The sequence below is a fragment of the Anomalospiza imberbis genome, chromosome 1 (genome assembly GCF_031753505.1).
Source record: "Anomalospiza imberbis isolate Cuckoo-Finch-1a 21T00152 chromosome 1, ASM3175350v1, whole genome shotgun sequence".
Lineage (NCBI taxonomy): Eukaryota > Metazoa > Chordata > Aves > Passeriformes > Viduidae > Anomalospiza > Anomalospiza imberbis.
In genome coordinates this window covers 135,131,020-135,149,086 of record NC_089681.1, presented here as the reverse complement: position 1 = coordinate 135,149,086, position 18,067 = coordinate 135,131,020, and the positions used below count along the sequence as shown (strand labels likewise).

The following is an 18,067-nucleotide window of genomic DNA, read 5'->3' as shown; positions in this document are numbered from 1 at the left end:
AAATGTTCATTACTAGGATCCACAAGCAGATGTAGTGCAGGAAAATAGTCTACTGAAGTTAAGGAAGTCCAAAAATTAATTATATAGTAAAGCCTTTAGACATTCTGAGAAATGTATTAATATTGTATGTGCTCATTAACCAATGCCCTTAGACATTTTAAGTCCACACTAAAAGTGCTTACCTAAGTAAAAGTGCTCATTTTTTTACTTATTTAGTTTATATCAACTACTATAATGGCTCATGTGTTAGGAAAGCAGCAACTAGAAATTCAAACCATGCTTGGGTTACTGACACGAACTATAAAATAATTTAGTCATGCCAAAATAAATCCCCTGCTAGTTTAGTTCTGACCAGTTTATCTAACACTGAGTTATCTCAGGGCAGGATGCTGGCTCCTAGTCTTATCTTGTTTAGAATCTCAGCTCTCCCCTTTCAGGTACTTTCTACAAAAACAAGCTCTTCTTTGAAGATGTTTCTATATAGTATTGTAACAGTTTGTGACAAACTGCCCTGTGATGTAAACGGCATTAAGCCCCATGGAACCAAGTACCGCAGGATTTCCACTGAGTCCTTATGCTGAAACCAAGCCCTGTCCCAGCAATTCAATCCAGGCAGTTTGATTTGTTTGGTTTTGGGTTTTTGTTTTCAAGATTTAGAATTCTGGTTTTGTACTGAGCATGTCCAGAAAAAGCATTACATTTTTTCCACTTGGAATTACTGTAAGAATCAGATTGAAACATAAATACAAGGTGGATGCTCACTTATCACTGATACAAGCAGTGCTTCTTTCTTGGCAATATGCTTATGCAACTTTTTCTTACAGGACTTGCATTTTTTTAAAATTACATAATCATGGTCTTTCCCAGGTCGTATTTGGAAAATGATGAAAATTCCCCTGCCCTGTGAGGATGCTGAATGAGTTAGATCTTTTCATACTACAGGAGGTTTAGTGGGCACTTCAGCACAGTTGTCCAATACTTCATTGGTGGTTATGAAGAGATTGGAGGCTCTCTCTTCACAAGGAGCCATATGGAGATGACAAGGGGGAAGTTGCACCAGGAGAATGCTCATTTTGGTATAAGAAAGAAATTTTTACAGTGAGAACACTCAGTCACTGGAACAACATCCCCAGGGATACTGGAAGGGTCTCCATTGCTGGAAGTTTTTAAAGCATAACCATAGAGGGTGCTAGATAATCTCATCTAGGCTGTACTTGTCACAAAAGGTTTCATAGTATGAAATGTAGTTTATGTCCTTGCAAAATATAATCTTCAATTAGTAGAATACATTTGTCCATAACCACATAATCTAGGACAATCCAGTCTAATTTTTCTTCAGGAAAAAAAAACACCAAAGAGCCTGTCATTAGCAAAACCACACAGATGTATTTTGGGTTACATGATGAACACTTCTGATACTATCACACTGGAATTCATCCTTCACTTTCCTTGATGAGATGCCAAGTAATTTGGGAAGCTTCTTTTTTACATTAATTCCTACAAAGCATGAATAGAATATAACATCAAGGAAATTAACTCAAGAAAAATATGAAAACATAAGTAATTAGAACAAGAAAAGCTATATTATCTCAAAGATAAAACAAAAAATATAGGTAAATAAATGGTGAGGTTTGGTACCACTATCAGATTCTTCTATAGTACTAAAAAAGGATTCTAAAGTTGAAAGTTCAAATAAAAAGTCTAAGAAAGAGACTACAAGACACTGTAGGAAGAGCCACACCTCAAATATATTGAAAACATTGAAATAGGTATTCTATTTGACACAGGAAAATATTTGGGGGAAAAAAAGGTGTTAAAATGACTAGATTTTTTACTTAAGACACTGGCACACAATACATAAAAAACATTATACAAGAAGGTAATATATCACAAATTTCAATGGTTCAAAGATTAACAATACAAGCATATTTTAATCTTTGTAGTGAATTAAACCCTTGTTAGTAACATATGAACACCATTATATTATTATGTTTCAGTGCCCTAAGTGAAACAAGTTAAAGTTTAATTAAACATCCACTGACCAAAGGTTCACATCATTGTTGCAACAAATGATGTTGCAGAGTTATTAGTTCCAGAAAGGTCAGACTTCATTATCTGTCTCCTTTTGTTGAGGATGCTTCAGGCTTGTGAAGGAGACAGCGCTGCCAAGGAAAGCCAGCAGTGCTGGCATCTCTACTGTGTATGATTTGCAAAGCAGTATTCCAGTTTTTTACACTCTCAATTCACATCCTTTCACCGCCACTAGAAATCTCACACGTTACTTACAAACACTGTTGAAAGCTTGACAACAGAATATAAAACTGTGAGATATGCTGTGGACTGATGAATGATGGCTTTAGTAAAGCATGCAGCTTGTTAAGAACGTATTGCAATTGTGGATATTGGATGCGTTGCTCAAAAAACTTTCATAAAATGATTTTGAATTAAGGTTTCTATATGGGACATCAGCACACTCATATCAGCAGCACAGACCTGGTGATCCCCATTTCCTGTCTTTTTCAGGGTCTCCAATAGGCCCCAGTGGATTGGAGGCAGAGCGCTGTAAGAAGTCAGCAAGTGAAGCTGACTTAATGGATTCTGATTTATTTCTGCAATCCTCAAGGCCCTCAAGATAGCAGGTGCAAACTTAGAATAATGAGCTGTAGATGAAATAATAATTGGACAAGTTCTATCTTGTAATCGATCTGCAACTACTTTAGCAACAGCTGTGTGTGTATCCAAAATATATCCTGTAGTACTGTACACAGAGTGAATGGCAGCCAGACAGTCCTCATCAGAGCACCAGCCAGCCACTAAGTCCTGCTGAAGCTTTCCAAGTAGATCTTTCTGCAGCTGGAAGTGGCCCTCATTTTCCAGCTGATTAAATAATTGTGTCACCAGTTGTCCATCTTCATTACCAATCAGGTGTAAGTATCGCTCAAGATTGGAGGACTTCAAAATATCTACTGCTGGTGAAAAACTGGAAATTAATTTTCTTCCCCTCAAATCATAAACACCTGTTCTTATGAATTCAGTCAAAACATTGTTTTCATTGGAAGCACAAATACATTTCCTAATAGGAATTCCCATCATTTTAGCATAGAAAGCAGCTAACATGTTGCCAAAGTTTCCCGTAGGAATGCAAATGTCTACAGGGCTTCCAAAAGAAATAATACCTTGATGAACGAGATCAAGGTATGCAGAGGCATGATAAACTATCTGAGGAAGCAGTCGTGCCCAGTTTATGGAGTTTGCTGCAGCTAAAGCTGTTCCATATTCTACTGTAAGAAAGCCAGTAAAATCAGAATTAGTAAAGATCTGCTTTATAGCTGTCTGGCAAAAATCAAAATCTGATTTGACACCCACTGACCAAGCATTTTCCTTCTGACAGCCAATCATTTGTGATTTTTGAATTGGGCTTACTCCATCCTCAGGAAAAAAATTCACCACAGCAATTCTCTGTTTATCAGTGTCATGGAGACGACTAAAGCCATCTAGAACAGCACTCCCTGTGTCCCCAGAAGTAGCTACCAGAATCAAGTAATTGCAGCTTCTGGGAATGCAGTAGGCAAACAAATGTGGCATCAACTGTAATGCAAAATCTTTAAATGATGCTGTTGGTCCATGAAATAACTCAAGAAGGAACTGATTGCCTGCCAGATGCCTAACTGGGGCAACTTTAGAACAACTAAAATTTTCTCCATAAGCACTCTCAATAATTTCTGCCAGCTTAGAAGCAGGAATATCAGCAGGATGTATGCATTTTTCTAGTATCACCTGGGCTCTTTCAATGTAAGTTGCTTCTATCAGACCTTGCCATTCTTCAGCAGTGAATTTTGGAAGTCCTCTCTCAGGAACAAAGAGTCCTCCATCAAGGGCTAAGCCCTGAATAACAACATCACTGAAATATAATTTGTAAGAGTCTTCTTCTGTACTCCTTCCAGCCCTACCAGACCTTGTTGAAATGAAAGTTTCCAGTTCTGAGTCTTGGTATCTCTTCACAGCATCAAGTACCTTTTCTGCCACAACCTCTGCTGCAACATCCCCTCCACAAAGAACACGGATGTCAAACCACCTTTTGTAGAACTGCTTCCTAAACTGAAGTACGTCTTTGAGAGAAATACCAGGAGACAGGCCCACGATACGATCCATTTGCTTTGATTTCAGCCTGCTCATAATGACTGTTGTGGGCACATCCAGATAGACAACTATTCCATTTTTCTTTATGTGCTGCATGCCAGCAGCATGCATTGGATTGGACCCACTAAGGGAAATTACACTTCCCGATGCTGAGAAGTTCAACAGGACTTTTCCTTCCTCCTCTAAAAATTCCTCATAACCAACGTCCTGCAGTTTTTCTGACACACTCATATTCCAGGTTGTTTCAAGGACATCATCATCTATGTCTATGACAGGGCAATCCAGTTTCTGGCCCACTATTCTCCCAGTCGTTGTTTTCCCAGCACCTGGAGGTCCCATCAGGATAATATTTTTCTTTCCAAGAAGAGAATGACTTGAGAACCATGACTTCCATATCTGTGCAAATGCAACAGGTCTTGAAAGCATCAGTTTTAAACACATGCTAGAAAGACCGTTTTGAGTTATTAGTCTTAAAGGCTGATATTGAAAGATGTGAAACATCTTCTGATGAGTTACTGTGGTTTTTTTTCCAAGACAACTTGACAATCCACTTAATTGCTTCAGAAAGAAAACAAACAAAAACAAACAGTAACTAGTCCTTCAGCAAATATCTAAGAAAAAGCCCTCAAAGATATAAAATTCAGAACAAGGCTTCAAACATAAATCCAGCTATAACCTCATCAGTGCCAATGAGGTATTTTTCAGAGTAAGGCTCATTCCCCTCTTTTGCATAGTTCCAGCTTGTTTCCACTGACGAATCCAACTTCAAAAAGTCCATGTCCTCAAGGTAAAAAAAGACACCCAAGCCTAACACTATAATACTGTTTGCAAATAATATTGCTTAAAGGAATTAAAAAACAATTAATTTTTCTTCTAGAAGACTTGCTTTTAACTACACCTTTATAAGTAACAATGAACTTGATTGCCTTCTTGTAATCAAAATGTTAACAAAATACGCATTTGTCCCATCTCCTAAGAAAACTTTGATTTTTTTTTTTTAATTCTTTCTTTCTAAATAAAAGCAAATGCAAGACCCACTTAAATACACAGATAACTCACAGTCTTGTGCAACAGCAAGGCTGGATGAGTTGCATTCAAATCTCTTCTGAAAGGATGGAAACCAAGCAAGGGATTTTTGAAGAATTCCTATACTGGAATTGTACTGAATGTAATTTGGGGATAGAGAGAGGAAGAGACACAGACAGACAGAGAGAAATCATGAGGACTCTCTAACAAAAAAAGTAACTAAGACCAACAAAGTAAGAAACTCCCAACATTGTGCTTTGTTTACTTAGAGAAATAAACACCAATATCAGCACTAATTGGAGCACATGGTTTGTCTGCAATGTTTAGCGCAAAAGGGGAAAGACTCTCAAAATCTCCTTAAAACTGCAAGGGGGGCAGGGGGAAGAGTATTTGATCACTTCTATGCAAAGTTGAGCTTGCAAACAGTAAATCTCTGTGTTTGCACCAATAATTACAAGTCATAGATTGGAGTAAAAATGGGCATATAATGCTATCCAGGTTTTTTTCTTCAATCCTTGTAACATATAAGGGGATCATCCTGTGTAGATGCAATATAAGGGTTTTATAAATCTTTAATTAAAAAGTTTTAAAAACCTTTAAAAACCCTTTATTAAAAGGAAAAACAAACTGCAAAGAGTATTTGTAATACCCAGTATTGCTCTAAAAGTGTACTGCAATAGTAAGCACTCTAGTGCGTATATAAATATGTATATTTTCCTTTTAGGGACAGAAAGAGATCTTCATATTAAACTTGCATTACGTAAAAAAGTTACATTCAGGAGTAAATAAACCCAAAACCAGTATATTTTAGTGACTTTATTTCTTGAACGTAAGAATCACTTCAAGCATTGTGTGAACTAAGGCAGTGAAAACCACACCAGGCACAGAGTCCTGCCTGCCATGTCCTGCTCCACTGTAGGTTAACTTTGAGCTGCAGTCAGTTGGTGTGCATTACTCAGATAATGGGGGCAACATCTGGGCTACCTCATGAATTTAGGTATTGTTTAAAATCAACCTGAGTTTTGCACTCACCCACATAAAGTACATGTACATATAAGGCTGCAAACATTGAAAACAACCCATTTCTTTGAAATTATTTTTTGTCCACTGGCAAAACTTCAACAGCAGAAACGGTCAAATGATCCACCCACCCCACTTTAGATACAAACTTCATGCCAAAAGGGTGGGGCTGTTGCAGCAGAGCTTACACCCATACCTCCAGTAACATTTTGCTTTGGCTATTCAGCTCGACATGGACAGCACCTATGTATGTTTAGCCGTGACCCACAACGTTAACCGCTGCCGGTAACAGGCGTTCTACTGAAAAGTGGGCCTTGTTACTTGGACAGACACGAGACCAGCCCCGGCACCAAGCTCCTGCAGCGGCTCCTGAAGGAGTCAAAGCGCGGATGGAAGGAGGGAGGGAGCCGGACGGACCGCACCCACACACCCACCCAGCCAGCCGGCCGGCCAGCAGTGCCCCGGGCTGCGGGCTGCCGCCTCCGCTCGCCCTGTCCTGTCCTGTCCTGTCCTGCCCTGTCCTGTCCCGTCCCGTCCCCCCGGTCCCGGCTGGCTTCCACCCCCGCCCCCCGGCGCCCTCAGCGCGGCGCGCGCACGTACCGGCGGGGGCGGGGGCCGCTGCCACAGGTTCCGGGCACGCGCAGTCCAACGCGCCCCGCCTCCCCCGCGCCGCGCCGTACCGGCAGCAGCTGCGCCTGCGCGGCCGTTCCGCGCCTGGCGCTGGAGCAGGTGGCGGCGGAGGCCCCGCCCCCCATGGCGCCGTTCCCCCGGCGGTTTCCCCGGTAACTGACAACAGCCGCCGGCCCCGCCCCGAGCCCCTCAGACGGCGCTTCCCCGGTCCGAACCCCCAGCGGGGTGGGTACCCCGCGTCCAGAGCCCCACAAGCAAGCGAGCGCTTCCCTGTGCCCGGAGTCCCGCGGCGGCAGCATGGCCACGCAGAGTGCCCAGGAGGGCGCCGGTGACCCCCCGCCCCGGCCGAAGCAGCCCGGCAAATCTGACGGGTATGTGGGTGTCGTCACGGAGCTGCTTGCAGGCAAGGGTGGCTGGTTCTGGCAAGGCAATGCATCTAACGGGTGACAGGTTTTAAAAACCCCCTAAGAAACTAGTTTCTGCGTAGTTACTCCTCCTCCTAACGAGTCAGTAACATCAGGAAGGACATTGAGGTGCTGGAGAGACTCCAGAGAAGAGCAGCGAACCTGGTGAAGGGTCTGGAGCACAAGTCCGATGAGGAGCAGCTGAGGGAGCTGGGCGAGTTTAGCCTGGAGAAGAGGAGGCTCAGGGGTGATTTTATTGCTCTCTACAACTGCCTGAAAGGAGGATGCAGCCCGGTGGGGGTTGGTCTTTTTTTCCTAGGCAGTTAGCGACTGGACAAGAGGACGTGGCCTCAGCTGCACCAGGGCCGGTTTAGATTGGACATTAGGAAGAGATTCTTCACAAGAATGGCTGATTAGGTACTGGAGTGGGCTGCCCGGGAAAGTGGTGGAATTCCTGTCCCTGGAGGTGTTTAAGGAAATACTGGATGTGGTGCTCAGTCTAGTTGACAAGATGGTGTTGGACTTGATAATTCAGAGGTTTTGTTCAGCCTAATAGATTCTGTGATTCTGTGGTCTGGGGGTTTACAGTCTGCTCCAAGAAGTGATGATTAAGTTTGGTGTCTTCCGTGATATATTGTTCATAATTTACAAAGCACTCCTTCTTTGTTCCTTTCAAAGCACAGGAATCACATGACATCTTTGTTATTTGCACTTAGAACAGCTCAGTGAGCAGCTGAAAAGGTGGGCTTTCCAGTTTCCATACTTTCCATCTTTCAGGTGTATCCTCTGATATTGTTTCTTTTGCCAAGAGTTATGCAGACATGTTGTTTTTTTCAAGTCCCTATTTGTATAAAAGGCTGTTACACTTAGCATCTTTAATGAAAGGGTAGGTCGTAACTCAATAGCTTTAAAACAAGTAGATGTATCAGTGACACTCATTAGAACAAAGATACTTACCCTGTTTCAGGTAAAACGATTCAGACTTGTGAGATTCCTAGTTCTGAGTCTTTCCCATGTAAAAGTAGATCTTTGAATTTTGTTTGTTTTCATTGTGAATGGATATAGTTTTGGAAAGATACTTTTGAAGACAGAGGAAGGTGAAAGGACAATATGGTGAGGCATGCACACTAAATCCATTCCTGGCTTAATACCGTTCAGAGATTTGGATACTCCATGACCATTAGGTTCAATTTAGGCAATGGATTCCTTGGCTTAGATATAATCTGACTAAATCCCCTTCTGGTCTCATTGACTTCTGTTGTCACCACACTTGCAGCTTAGGTTCACAATGTGACAAATATTCAGCTGGTAACAGGACTATTGAAGTTGGTTAATAGCGTGATTTGACCAGTTTTAACTAATGCATACAAAATCTACTTTGTTGTATGGGTTTTTTTTTTCCAAATGAAATAATATATATTTCACTCTCAACTGACTGGTACTGCTCATGAAACCACAGTAAACATCCACATTTTTCCCAGTTTTGATATATCCCAAGTTGACACCTAAGGAAAAGGTGTCATCTTCTGTCTTCTTACAGATGTATTGTCTCTTTTTCCCTTGCTAAATGATGAACAGATTAGATTCTGATGTTGGTCATAACCATGTTTTCTTCCTTGCAACCCTCTCTAACCCTGTGATATTGAGCCACTTTCTTGGTCTGGAAAGTCACTGAAAAGATAACAGATCCCCCATCTCTTTGTCTAAAGGAATGTCTGTAACTGTCTACAAATAATATCTTCACCTCATGCCAGTATGTAAGAAACTCAGTGTCTTCTCATGCATTTTCTCATTCCAAGACTGTGAACCCCACTAGGTCAAAATTTGCATAAAGCCAGTGCCTTTCTCTCCTGTGTGCTCATGATGCCACTTCTAGAAAATGGTGAGCAATACTATTATTTATCAATTTGGTGAGTTTGTGCAATGTCTATTGCTGTTTGCCATGAATTTAACGGAAAAAAAAAATAAAATCTCGTTCCTTATAATTAGAAGTATTTCAGGAAGTATATATGATCTTATGCAGATAATCCTCTCTCTGATTTTGGAGACCAAATCTCCAAAAGACAAAATAAGTCCACAGTTTTAAGGAAGTCCTCTGACATGTTCTAATGTTATGATCAAGTACAAATACATTTATTGGACATTTGCAGCTCACGGACAAGAGCTTTTATCAGTGTTGCTACTGTCATACATATTCAGTGGCCCAGGATTACATGGTTTCTTTCTTACTATTTCAGTATTTCCATAGAATGAGTTGCACTATATGCAGTCTTTTTTGTTCTTCTTTTTTATCTTTACTTGAAAACATAAACACATTCATAAGCACCTTTTTTTCTGTAAAAGAAGCACAGTTTTTCATAAGCTTTTGTCTACCATAAATTAATATGACATGTTTTCTAAAGATGGGCAGATTAAAAAACACAGTGAAGGAGCCTTCGCTTCAGGAGCAGGGAGTTCTGCTTCCTCAGGCAAACATCTGTGACAGCTCAATCCTTCAGATAGAGGCAAGATGTTGCCAATCAGTTAATGATCAGCATTTGGCTTCTTTTGGAGATTTTGATTAAAGCAGAAGTTATCGTGCCATATGCAACGTTAGACCAAAACAGCAGTGTGTGCATACCATATTCATACAGCTTTTCATGTCTGAGCCCTTACTGATTTTCACATCAGCTGTTTCAGTGCCAAACCCACCACTGATTACCATTGTTCAGGATCACAACTCCTGTCTGTGTAACATAAGGAGTCTGCAGTGTGCTGTGCTATTTCAGAGCAGTCACCCATCTCATCTCTCATAAGAGTCTGTAACAGATGGTTCAACTGGAACATTGAGACAGTGATACAGTGGACAGTAATAAGAAAAACTGATGAGCAAGGACATCCTGTACAATTCTTGACTCCATTTGACATCTTTTCTCAAGCATAAATCATAGAATCATAGATAATGCTGAGTTGGAAGGGAGCCATCAGGATCATTGAGTCCCACTCCTGGCCTTGCACAGGACACCCCAAGAATCACACTATGTACCATAAGGAATTCATGCAAGCAATACTCAAGTTTATTTCCAAAATTTAGGTTTTGTTGGATTTCAGAATGTCTGTGTTCAGCATATATATTTGGTATTTATTTCCCCAAGTGTGATAATCGTGACCTCAGAGGCACAAGAGCAGAAGGAAGAAGCAAGCTAATTTCAGAACCAGAAAGCTCATTTGTCAGTGCACTACTAGGTTTAGCCTTAGGATGGAGGCTGTGTGAATGACGGTCTTTATTTGGGAGAGAGTACAAACAAAACAGATTAGGCTTTTGCCATGAGCTACTGCAAAAAAAGTATATTCTTTGAAGAACTATTCTGAATATTTTTCTGACCCTTAACTTCTTTATGGATATTTTTTAACCTCTAAGGTATATATCCAAACTTAGAGAACTTGTGAAACATGAAGCAGAGAAAAATAAATCTCAGTGGAAAACTATGGGGCCAGCAAAAGTTGCAGTGCCATCTCCAAATGATTTTCTGCAGAAACGTTCCAAGGAGCCCAAGCTAGCACCAAGTAAGTGTAGACAGAAAATATATGCAGTGTAATGTACATTTTAGAGCAGAGAATTACATCTTTGTGTCCTACAGTACTACGTTATGGCCAGCTATCGGGTTGTAAAAACAGAAGTACTGCTTTGTGGGGTCAGTGTCAGGACCCCTGTGGTTGTTGGAATCAGTATCAGTATTGTTGTGGGGTCAGTACCAGGACCTGGCTGTTGTAGGAATGAGCTTTGTCACTTGTGACATTACACTTACTTACTGCCAAAGAAGAACGTGAACTCAGACAATGTGGATCAAATCATTATTTCTGGTAATGATAATGAATTAGAGTTATGTCTAGTGGGAAACATGATGGGAAATAATTATTCTTAATTGCTTACTATAAGTGAGACTACTCAGGATACTACTGAATTTCTGTTGGTGCCTTGGAGAAAATATTACACTAAAATGGAGGAGATTCTATATTCTCTAGAGAAAGGATTATGAGAAGTTGTTTACAATGATTATGGAGCAGCAAGAGCAGGGCTATTCCCGAAGGAGAGATGAGTCAGACACTGAGGGCAACCACAATGCAGACTGGGCAAAGACCTCACCAAGAGAGTGCAGTCCCAGCATGTCAGGCAGGCCAGCAGAGCGGGGTGGTGAGGAAAGTCTGTCCTGTCAGTGTCCCACTGACCATCAGGCAAAATCGGGTTACAGGCCAGGTCCCTCCACTGACTCCATATCGCTCTTCAGGAGCAGGACTAGGGGCAGACGTGGCTGAGACAGCTCATCCAGGTATTGACAGGTAAAATGGGGTTCCTGAGCCCAAGGAAGCAGAGTGGATGCCCCAGGTAAGACTGAACAGGACCATTATTGCTCAAGGGCTCTGACAACAAGCACCTCTACTAAAAGTAGTTATAATTACATTTGAAAAAAGTCCTGTACTACTGCAGTTACTAGAAAATGAGTGTCAAATAAGAAAAACCCATCTGAAACACCATAGTATTTCCTAGGTTATGAAATTTCTATTAGGCCAAACAAACATACCTCACAGTTCATTGACAGGCAGTTCTTTCATTGTAGATACAGTTGGGTTCTATTTTTATGTAATTCTGTACATTTTCCCTTTTGAAAAGTGTAATAATATGAAATTTCAAATCTCTTCAAATTTATTGCTGAGAACGTTTACATGCTCTTTTCACAGAAAAAAAAGAAGAGGATGGTAAAAAGTTGCTTCCATTATCAGTGCCACCCAGGACATACCACCCAGTTACTCGCATTAAAAAGAATTTTATAAATAAAAATGCAGTTGCTGTTATAACGGGAGAGCCTAAAAAGCCTCGACATTTTTGTGTTGATACAAGACAAGGAGATAAATATCTCCTTGAACCTTCAGGGCTTTTTCCAAGATACATTAAAAAAAAGGTAGGTTTTATTAAATTATATTGGAAACACTATTCGTAATGCCTGTTTTATCTTCACTATTGCATAGATACCATGGCTATTCATGTTAGACCTCTTGAATTCATCAAGAAGAAATCACTGGCACTAGATTTGTGCCTTGCCTTTGCTCTGTTTTTATTTGCTTTTCATTTGTTGTCAGCCAAAAAAAATTTCAGAATGATTGTTCAAAGCAATGGCATATGTCTTGCCTTGGGAACCCAGGGAGTGCTTAATGGGGAGACATGGAATTCTGTGATGAATTAATGTTTGCTGCTTAGAAAAGACAGGCAGGGAAGAAGAGGAGGGTTTCCCTTTTAATTAAGGAGCTGTTCAAATAGATGGAGTTCTATGAAATTGGCAACAGGCTGGTTGAGTCTGTGGGTCAGAATCAGAGGAAAGGCCAGTTACTGTCAAAAGTGTGTTTGTTATGGAGCACCCAATAAGGTGAGGAGCTGGATGAAAATCTCTTTAAGCAACTTGAGGAAATCTTCAGATCATGATGCAGCTTCTTATGGAAGACTTCATTCTCCTTGAAAGCTGCTGAAAGGATAACACAATGGCATGAAAGCAATTGAAAAAGTTTCCTGAAGCATGTCAGCAGTAGCTTTCTTCATAGATGGTGGATGAGCCAATCAATGGTCATGCTCTTCTGGTTCTGCTACTTACAAACCAGGAAGAATTGCTCAGGGGTGTGATAATCAGTTGTAGTCTGGGTGGCACAGACCATGTAGCAGTTGCAGACTGCTGTTGCAGTCTCCTGTTCAGGGAGCCAGGTGGTAAGGTACTGACTGCTCAGGAGAGCAAACAGCACCTTATTGAGGGAAACTGGTAAGTAGGACCCCATGTGAGACAGCTCTGGAAAGCAAAGACCTTGGGAGAGCTGACATGCTTTTAAGGACAACCTCCTCTGTGCACAGAACAGTCCATCCCTTACCCAGGAAAATAAGATCTATCAAGAGTCTGGCTTACCTAAACATGTAACCCATGACAGAGCATGAAGAGATGACATAAGACATGATGCTAAAAAGAACCTGAAGCCCTTGCAGTACTTTTCCATGGCTAAACATGTATATAAACAGTGCTAGTCATGGTGCTACCTGACACTAAAAGATTAGTGAATAATTTTGCATTTAGTAGAAAGAAGGTAGACTCTGATATCTTTTGGCTAGAGGAGCTTAACTTTACAAAGGTTAAGGCAAAATAGGTGTTTTTCCCCAAGAATGTCTGGGATATTCAGAAGTTACTTTTTCCCTCACTGAAACACATCAGTATGGGATAGTTTAACTAGTCCAATTTTCATATATGCATTCTTGCATGTTGCAGTGTTCAGCAAAAATCAGGATACAGGAAGACCTTTCAAAGACATTCCCTAAGGAATCATAGAATCATAGAAGCTGACACCGTATAAAAATGTTAAAAACTCACGGTCATGAGCAGGTTTCAAACTCCTTGCTCAACCATCAGTTCTTATAAGTAGACATTTTGGTTTATGGATTCTGTTGTCTTCTAAGGTTGTGAAAATAAATTGAAGGGAATTGTTTATATGTTTTTCTCAGGCTAAAAAGATAATGATGTTTGACACATTTAAGAACATGGTGGTTTAGGATTTTAGTGCTCAGTAGCACAAATTGTCATTTCAAGCTATTTTTGCAAATGGAGGGATGACAGATATCTCATTTTTTTCCTTCTTAAGAGCACATATAAGGAACTTCTTCCTTCTCCTTACAGAATTATGGTGTTTTACCAAAATATGTGACACAGAGAAATGAAGAAATGAAGAGAGAGGAGGAAGAATACCAGGCCAGTGTTTTGGAGCAACTCAAGAAGAAAGCCATGAAAGCTCTATCTGAAGAAGAAAGGACAAATGTTCTGAAGGTGCATATTTTGATTTAGTGTAATTAGTATCATGTCCAAAAGATTAAATACGGTAATGTAAGTCCATATAAATAGTAAAAGTATACTTTTTTGGTTTTTTAAGTGAAACGAATTAGTTAGCTACTTTTTCACTAGATGGAGCTGTAGAACAGTTGTATACAACTGAAAGGAACTGCTCTAACTACAGTTTTAATAGTTTTCAATTCTGTTTGGTTCTTATCCACCTTAACGACTTAAAGTTTCAGTGAAACTTCAAAGAGCAGAAAATCATCAATATGGATTTAGTGACACTTATTAATGGAGAAATACAATTTTTTTTCCTAATGCAGAATATTGCTCCTTTTATTGGCAGTTTCTATCGTCACATTGTGACCTCACTGATTAAAGCATAATGACTTGCTTTAAAATGTGGCAAAAAAATAAAACAGAATTAAACTGAGATATAGTCATAGAACTGTGACTGAAAATTTTGTATTTTGTCAAGTTGTTCTGTATACTGTCTTTTATACAGTTTTTATTGCACAAGACTTTTTAAAGAGAATTCATACCAGAAAAGAAGTAGAGCATAAAGGAGATATCTTCAAAGTATATCCTGCCCTAGAACTGGAATTTTTCTTGACTGCTTTTTAGACAAATTTCCTATGAAAATCAAGCTTATATGACTGTGATATCTGTGTATCAGTCTGTCCCTTAATAACTTGCTCTTAGCATCCACCTGAAACAAATTAATAGATGGATGGACAGCTCAAAGATGCTGAATGCCTAAAAAAAAAAATCTAGAGAGAAAACAGTGTCTAACTCACTTGCCTGAAAGACAAACTGGTTAATTGGCAAGGTCTGAAATGTCTGGCACAATGGTCTTTTGAATCTACAACAAGCAGTGGAAGGAGTATGGGAGAGAGGTGAGGGTATTGCACTGACAGCAATATAATGAACAAAACAGCATGCTGTTTGGAAGAAGATTGAGATATTTTTATGGTGGGAAAGGCATGGGACAAGCTGATGGTCCAACAAGTCAACTATGCAGCAAAAATATGTGAAAAAAAGGCATGTGAGTTCAGCTGCTCACCATTCTGCATTTAGTTTGATTAAAATGATGTCCTATATTTTTCAAGTACAGGAATGCACTGGAATATTTTTTTTTAAATTTTTAAAGATTTTTTTAAACTCAGTATTTTTTTTAATTTTTTGTTTCAAAAACATTTGCACTTCCATGGGCTTACTTATGCAGTTATATTGTCAGGAGGAATTAGTGTCCCCAGGGTATGTGGCTTCTACACAGTGCTCAGCTGTAGACATATGGGAATTTCTGTCCTTTAAAATAATTGACATTGCTAGTGAACACATGTGCACGATCTGATTTGAAAGAATAATGTGGCAATAGATGCCTGAGACCAAAATCAAGCCTCATGACTTTACAAAAATAAAGGGAAGTAATTTGTGCCAACATTTTTTGAACTCTTCATTGTGCTTTCTTTGATTGGGGTTTTATGAGAATAAAAGAGAATGTTGATAAATGCAGTACATATTTCTCACTGATCCAGAATGTATTAGAATTCCATATATAGAGTTGGATATTCAGTTTGTGATCTAGCTGTAGGAATAGTGGTCAGCATATTACATTGTTGGAGGAGCTGTGAAGGAGATTTTTATAAAGTCATGATCTGCTTTTGATCTCTCCACTTTGTAGGGGTAGAGCAAATTTGATGAATGTATGCTCTAATGTTTTAAAATTCACTGTTTTCAATTATTTCCAAGTCCATAATAAAGGTTACATTTTCCTTAGTGTTGGCAGGAGAGTTCATTTTTTTTTCTGTAAATCAATTCATACAGTCAACAAAAGACAAGTTTTTAAGCACAAGAGCCCTTGAGTTCTGAAATAGAAATACCAGTCTTCAAAGCTAAATATGTATAAAAATAAACCCTCTAATTTTAACTTCATTATGTTCATCACTTAGCCAGACTGTGAGAAAAGTGTTTAATAATAATGGAGGACATGAGGTTGGAAATTACAGTGTGCCATAAAATCAGTGTGCCAATTGAATCCAGTTTTAGTTATGGAGAAGAGCTGAAAGCTTTGGTTCCCAAGACAGTAACTTCACTTCTTTATTTTTGAAGATACTTTGTGATATCCTCTAAGGTGACATAACTGAGAGCCATAAACATTTTGGAGAACTGTTTTCTCACCAATAAGCATGTTATTTACTGATTGCTGCCTCAGATCCTTGTTAGTTGTGATTATTAAATTCACCCAATTCCTCACATACATGTGGATAGAATTTGTAGATTTGGATTATACTTTTGAGGAGAGAAAGTAAGAGCAATAGTTGGGGTAATTGTAAGAAGGATATAAAGACAAGATAGAAATTTTTTTTTCCTACCACTGTCTGGTTTCTTGTAGTGTATATTGGTGGATAAATGTGTTGTCTCTGGTGTCGACTTAACAGGTTTATGAATAAGTTTTGGATTATAGCATTTTTAATCTTTTAATGTAGAATTTTAATCTCAAGGTTTTATATATGGAGGATATGGTTTGCTTTATCTAGAAAGGTAATTCTTTGCACAGCAGCATTCAAGAGAGGTGGTAGTTACTGAAATTATTGTTGATAGGGTCAGTGACAGTTAGGGTTTTTAGTCCAAATGATAAAAAAATTGCCCATAGTTGTTACTGTAAAGGTAGATTGGAGGGGGAATGCAATTATTCAGTATTTTTTCAAAGTAGTTTATAGAAGTTAAATCAGTTTGGAATCAGTTTGGTGACCGTGGTCTGAAGAAAGTCTCGATTACAGAAAATTAGGCTGGTGGTGAGATGGCCTGAAACTTTGCTGAATATGGCTGGAGTTCTAAGTATCATAACTCTTTAAGAATTTAATTAATTTGGTCCAATTAAGATGATTATACATTATTCATGTACTCATCTATTATTTTTACATTGCAGTGACACTTAGCAAATGTAATATAAAAAATAAATAAAAATGTAAATGTAAATTAAAAATCAAGTGGTTTATGTACATATTGTTCTTACTTTTTCTCATATATTTCCTTTTCATGTAATGGCACCAGGCACTGAAAAAGAACTGGGAGGAAATAAATCATGCATATCAGGGTCTTCCAATACTAACAGACACCATGTACAAGAAGAGGCATAAAGAAGAGCTGGAATTAAAGCTGCAACAACTGGAGCATGACATAGCAGCAATTGAGAAGCATAAAACTGTCTACATTGCAAATGTGTAAGGCTTGTTGTTCTGATACTGCCTCTTTTCTCCTTTTTCTCTGTCCCTGCATCTCAGAAGTGCCTCTTTAATTTCTCAGAAGATGCTACTGTCAACTATTTAGAAGGAAATACTCAACTAAGTATGTAACTTCTTAGAAAAGTTGTTACATATAACTCTCATCTGTACAATTCCCAAAACATTTTGAAATAAAATGCTTAACTAAACTTTGAGTATGAATAATGAATTTAATTTATTATTCTTTGTAATTTTTATTAACTACTAAGATTTCTATAAACATCATACAGAAAGCATATAAAACACTGTTTCATATTTTTGGAGTACATCTTTCCTTGCCTAGCCAAAACAAAGGGAAATAATTAGCTGCTAAAGACAGCTTGGTAAATATAGCTTCAGGATGGAATGGCTTCTGGATTATATGTTAAAGAGATGTTGTGCTTTACTTAAAAGCTTGAGTGTTTGTATTTCTAAACAGCTTGGCTTCTGCATAACATTGTGTGTACTCATTTTTTGTTACCAAAACCAATTTTTCTTATGGAAACCTGTAATAATACAGACTTCACAAAATACAGATCTCACATGTGTGTTTTTACAAGTACATAATTCTGTAATACTATAGTAAATCTACAGTTAAATTAGAAAAATGTGTTTTGACTGGAATTATGTGTGTACTGTTAGAATGAAAGCAATATACAAGCATCTGAATTAAGACTTAGACAAAAATGAATCAGCACACTCTATTGCATAGAAGGAAAAAATGTTTTTTTCCTGCTGCTTA

General features: G+C 38.9%; 2 protein-coding genes across 5 annotated transcripts; one reads left to right on the top strand and one right to left on the bottom strand.

Annotated features, from left to right (window-relative positions):
* Positions 1–622: 622 nt before the first annotated feature.
* THNSL1 (threonine synthase like 1) lies at positions 623–6,808 on the bottom strand. 4 transcript variants are annotated; one of them, XM_068171783.1, is made up of 3 exons: positions 6,787–6,808; positions 5,200–5,291; positions 623–4,698 (listed from the first exon to the last, which is right to left on the bottom strand). In XM_068171783.1, the coding sequence occupies exon 3, from the start codon at positions 4,639–4,641 to the stop codon at positions 2,416–2,418; it is 2,226 nt and encodes a 741-aa protein (XP_068027884.1). In that variant the 5' UTR covers positions 4,642–4,698; positions 5,200–5,291; positions 6,787–6,808; the 3' UTR covers positions 623–2,415. The 4 variants fall into 4 exon arrangements, with proteins under 4 accessions (XP_068027884.1, XP_068027865.1, XP_068027876.1 ...); XM_068171764.1 differs by lacking the exon at positions 6,787–6,808 and adding an exon at positions 6,383–6,611 and having other exon boundaries at positions 5,200–5,286; XM_068171775.1 differs by lacking the exon at positions 6,787–6,808 and adding an exon at positions 6,383–6,611 and having other exon boundaries at positions 623–4,695; positions 5,200–5,286.
* Positions 6,809–6,992: 184 nt separating this feature from the next.
* ENKUR (enkurin, TRPC channel interacting protein) lies at positions 6,993–17,495 on the top strand. The gene is made up of 5 exons (XM_068171805.1): positions 6,993–7,187; positions 10,621–10,766; positions 11,940–12,160; positions 13,907–14,053; positions 17,117–17,495. Exons 1-5 carry the CDS (start codon positions 7,114–7,116, stop codon positions 17,288–17,290), a joined length of 762 nt encoding a protein of 253 aa, XP_068027906.1. The 5' UTR covers positions 6,993–7,113; the 3' UTR covers positions 17,291–17,495.
* Positions 17,496–18,067: the final 572 nt, after the last annotated feature.